This window comes from Scardinius erythrophthalmus (genome assembly GCF_964197995.2).
Source record: "Scardinius erythrophthalmus genome assembly, chromosome: 8".
NCBI lineage: Eukaryota > Metazoa > Chordata > Actinopteri > Cypriniformes > Leuciscidae > Scardinius > Scardinius erythrophthalmus.
The window spans coordinates 48,124,998-48,129,997 of NC_138228.1; the positions used below are offsets into that span (position 1 = coordinate 48,124,998).

Below are 5,000 nucleotides of genomic sequence, written 5' to 3' on the forward strand. Positions count from 1 at the left end.
TATTATTATAAAAAAAACTAAAAATCAGAATAAAATGTTGTTGTTTTTTGTATAGAAGGATAAAATAAATAAGTGATTAATGTAACAAAGTTTTTACTAAAAACATTATTTTATGTTTTTTGGGGTTTTTTTTAATGACTAATTTCTTTTTTTTTTTTTAAACAACTAAAACAAGTTACATTTATAAAAAGATCCCATTTAAACATCCCATTGTCTATGAGAAGTGATGCTCGGTCAGGATGTGCTGGAGAGCGGCTCACCTGCTCTGCTCGTACCTGTGGAGGAGGAGGAGGTGAGCGCGCTTCGGTCTCTTACCTTCTCCGGTTTACTGTTCTCGGTCTCCGCGGGAGGAGAACCGGGGGATTTGACCGCGGTCACCGCGCTACTGCTGCCCGGGCTCGAGCCGCTGCGCTCGGCCGCCTCCACCTTGATGAGCCGGTGCTTCGGAGACACGAACTTCACGTCCGGCGAGCCCGTGGAGCTCAGTCCCGTGGAGGAGAAGGGCATGTTCATGTTCCCGGCCGGGGTGTACGGGTCCTCGAAGTCCAGCTCCTTCTGGAGTTTGTATGCGGTGAGTATGTCGGGTTGCGCGGGCATGAGCCCGGAGCCCTGGAGCAGGAGCGCGGGAGCAGCGCTGGAGATGCCCGTGTGGAAGTGTCGGTAGTCCGGCTTCGGAGGCGCGGGCGGCGGGGCTTTGGTGGTTTTGAATCCCAGGTGTTCCTTGAACCATCGGGCCATTCTGCCAGCGCATCGCTCAAAGCTCCGGGAGAGGTTTAATCCAGGCTCTGTCCGAGTGCTGTGTGTGTAAGTGTGTGTGTGAAATGCCCCCCTGTTCACTTTCTGTTCGCTGCTGAAACTCTCTCTGCGCGAGACTCAGTCCTGCGCGCGCGCGAGCGTGTGTGTGTGTGTGTGTGTGACAGCTGAGCGACTGCTGCTGAGATGTACTGGGATATTCTACCTGAGAATACTCACTGCCACCTATCGGTGTACTCTGCTATAGAAAGGCACAAGAAAGGATTTTTTTTCTAAACATATTGTCATGCGCTAAACTGCGCAGTGACAAGTGTGATGTGCACGGCGATTCGTGGCGCATTGCACGCTATCGTTGTACATTTATCATATTATTACTTGATGTACACAGGGGCGGACTTTACCATTAGGCAAAGGTCGGCAATTGCCTTGGGCCCCAAGCTACCTAGGGGCCCCCAAAATGCCCCATTAATTTATGCTTAAGTTTTTTTTTTACATTTTTTTTTTAATTTTCGCAAATTATATATTTCTGAATCTCCATTTGCGAAAAATGGCATCAAATCATTAGTCGCAGAAAGGAGGGGGCCCCCCACCTCACTACATGGGACTATTCCATTATCTCACGCATCTGCGAAAGTGACAAGGCTGTATTGCGACAAAAAACTGACAGAGAAAAAGAAGTGATTGACAGAGTGTACAGAGAAGCCTAGTAGAGTAAAAATGAAGCGAAGCTACACAAGCGGTGCTGAAAAAAGGAGAAAAAATTGCAGAATAAGGTAACAAACTTTTTTGTGATGCCCGCTGACAATGACAACAACGATACAGGAAATACACAAACAGAGCAAGATGAGTCTAAACGTGAAAATGAAAAGTTTCGAAGTTACCCAAGCGTCTCAAATAAAAGAAAAAAAGACTCAGATACTGTAAGTAGGCTATTTGGGAAAGCTGCCAAAGATGACAAACTTTTTTATGGCTAGGAACAACAAACGTCCAACGCACAGAAAGATCGTGAAGCAAAGAGGACATGGAAACCGACAGACAAAACAGAGCAGTTTAAATTACTCAGGTCTCAGATTCTGTCAATTCTATTACGAAATAATAAATACCGTTTGGAGCTTGTAATGTGACGTGACCGATCCCTAGAGGCACGTGAACTGATCATCTTCGGTAATAACTTACCAAAATGTATTCCTTTATTCATAATATCGACCAATCAGTGTTTTTCAACCGCGGAAAGAGGTAAAACAGCTGGAGAACAATCGTCACATAACATTTAGCCTAACGTTCCTCAGGAAAGCCATTTAGTTACCATAATATAGGCTATAGCATGTTAGTTGACTAGAAAAATAAGATATAAAGAGTATTTAGCTAAATAGGGCCTATGTGTAGGCCTACTATATTACTTATTTAGTATATTGTTTACTTATAATTTAATTATAATAAAAAAGCATTGTTTAATTTTAGTTATTTTTAACCTTAAATAATACCAGCTGATATGGCTCTCTGTATGTTCACAGCATTATGTGAGTTTTTTTTTCTTGAGAAAAATTAACGCCTATCTTGTGTACCTAATATGTATCCAAATGAGTCAATATTGAATCAAATCACAAGAATTGAATCGAAATGGTGAAATTTGTCAAGCAAAAAAAAAAACAAAAAAAAAACAGAGCTTACAAGAAATTGTACCATGTAAACATTGTAACGTTTCTGTTTAGGAGTGAATACGTGTATGCAAGGTTTAAAGGGGAAGTTTTATTTCTCCTCTCCAACCTTTACCTGCCTATTCACCATTCAGTCTGTAAAAAAGAGATTTCGCTCTCTTTTAAAGGTGCAGTGTGTGATTTTTAGACGTCACAATAAGTCGATCTTCATAGAAGGGGGTTCCCGCGGTTATGTAGATATAAATGACTCATTCTAAGGTAATAAGAACATAACGGTTCATTAAGTAAGGTCTTTATACACCACTGAAAACATAGTTATGGATCTTATATTGCATTTCTGTCAATAGATCCTCAGAAATATGACACATTGCACCTTTAAAGATCGGATGGGGGGCCCATACATACCTTCGCCTTGGGCCCCCAATTTGCTAAATCCGCCACTGGATGTACATTCGTAAAAATTATTTTTTGAATGCATTGTTTTGTGTAGACTGTGCTTATCCAGTGGCAGCACTGGAGCCAATAAAACTTTTAGCATTATTACACTAAGAACTTTGGACTGCAACACCTTAGATTTGTTTTTCTTCCATTATAGGTTATTATACTTCCACCTGTCCCTTATTTTCTTTCTTTTTTTAAACTAAAATCTGGGTTACAGAGGCACTTACAAGTGAAGAATAATGTGTCCACATGATAAAAGCCTTTTTTAAAGAGTGTTGGTGAATAAAACATTCCAATGTTCATTCTTCCGGTCAGCGAACACGTCAACACCTGTCAGAGTTTCTCATCAGTCATTAAAATGTGCACATGGAAGGCATTAGAAATCCAACCCGAATTAGTCAGTCAATACTGTAACATTTCAAGTTCCTGCTTCAGAAGTTTGAAAAGCCACGAGAAGCATTGAGAAATCCTGTTGATTTGCAGTAAACAGAGCGTCTGCCTTGTTCTTCAGAAACTAACAGGCTTTTCTCTGAAAAACACATTAGTTACAAGAGCCAGGGACGCTGTGCTGTGGCTTTTTATGAAGTAATATTTCTTTTTAATACCCGTGTCCTTCAGGACAGAAGCATCGTGTGCAGCGAGCAGTTTAGCCCTCGACGGCTCCTGAGAGAGATCCACATTTAATTTGCTTTCTCTGATTCCCTGTCACAGCAAATCATCCCCAAATCGAAGACTAAGACCCAAATTTAGTCGTTTAGATGAAATACTTTAAGGAAAAACAATTGCATGAAATTTGCATAATCATTTATTGACATTGTCCCAAGCATCAAATGCAGACAATTAAATACATCAGTTCATTCACTGCATGCTTCCATTCATAAAGATATCATAGAGTCAAATAACTAATCATGCGGCCTGACACTTGTGTGTGATAAAGACATTGCTAAAACATTAAAAAGCATGATTTAAGTGCTTTAAACTCGTTATGTGCCTTAAAACAATCACAAGTTATAAATAAAAGTGAACACCATTTCCCTGCTTTAAATGTTTGCAAATCAGATTTCAGCTTGTGGACTTTTGGCCAGAACACAATGGACACGACTGGAAATGTCTTTCATTTTTAACTTGACAAAAAGCTTTTTAGCACCAGTTCAGAGGAAAAGATGTGCATTAGACCGGTCATTCCCCATTCTCAAGCTGACAGAGAATGACGGGAGACGGTTTACTTGTTCGAGAGTCGAGAGTCAAAAACATGATCATTCACACAATACATCAGTTAGCAGATCAAGAGCTCATTTTAACATATTTTAAATAGTAAGAATTTCTCTTTGAAAGAAATAAATCTTTATCCTGCAAGGATACATCAAACTGATCAAACATGACAGTAAAGACATTTATAATGTTACAAAAAAATTCTATTCATCAAAAAATCCTGAAAAATAAAATGTATGATGATTTCCTCAAAAATATGAAGAAGTTATTTATAATATGTCACTGTTTTTACTGTATTTTTGCTCAAATAAATGCAGGCTTGGAGAGCAGAAGAGACTTGGGGCTCTAAAGAACAATATTATGACCATTATGGGATTTCAGGGGTGATTTGAGGATCACAAACGTGAACGGTTTGAAGCGCATGAGCCGGTCGACGGAAACGACACACACGACCCCGGTGACCTCTTGACCTCCAGGTAATGCGCTTTAATGGCCATCATAACCTATAGAGGAAAGAAGCTTTGAAGCAAAGCTAGTAAACACACACATCAACCTTTATACACTACATAAATCATAAGAAGCTTGTAACACACACTCATAAAGCTCAATTAGTCAAGATGACAACCATGAGCATGATCAATCGCTGCTTTAAACCCAAGATCTGAGAACTGAAGACGTCTCCACACTTTACAGGGTTCGTTCATCAAAATATTAAACATCATTTATTCACGCTAATGACTTTCTTCAGTGGAACACACACTGAGATTATGAAGAGTTTTACATACCGCTATAATAATGTGAAGCCTTCAAGAACACAAAAGCTTTCACTAATATTGTTGTACTTAATTATGTCTGTTTCACTTTGAAGCCGTTAAAGTCACCATGAAATCAAATGACAATTCTTGTTGTTTTATGGAATATTGCAGTGTTTATTGT

General features: G+C 39.6%; 1 protein-coding gene across 1 annotated transcript in view; it reads right to left on the reverse strand.

The window, feature by feature from the left end:
- Positions 1–815, reverse strand: part of shf (Src homology 2 domain containing F) — a 150,056-nt gene extending 149,241 nt beyond the window's left edge. The window contains exon 1 of the mRNA XM_081371846.1: positions 316–815. Coding sequence (XP_081227972.1) covers positions 316–738 — 423 coding nt within the window. The 5' untranslated portion in view covers positions 739–815. The remainder of the gene's footprint in view (positions 1–315) is intronic.
- Between the last annotated feature and the right edge of the window lie 4,185 nt (positions 816–5,000).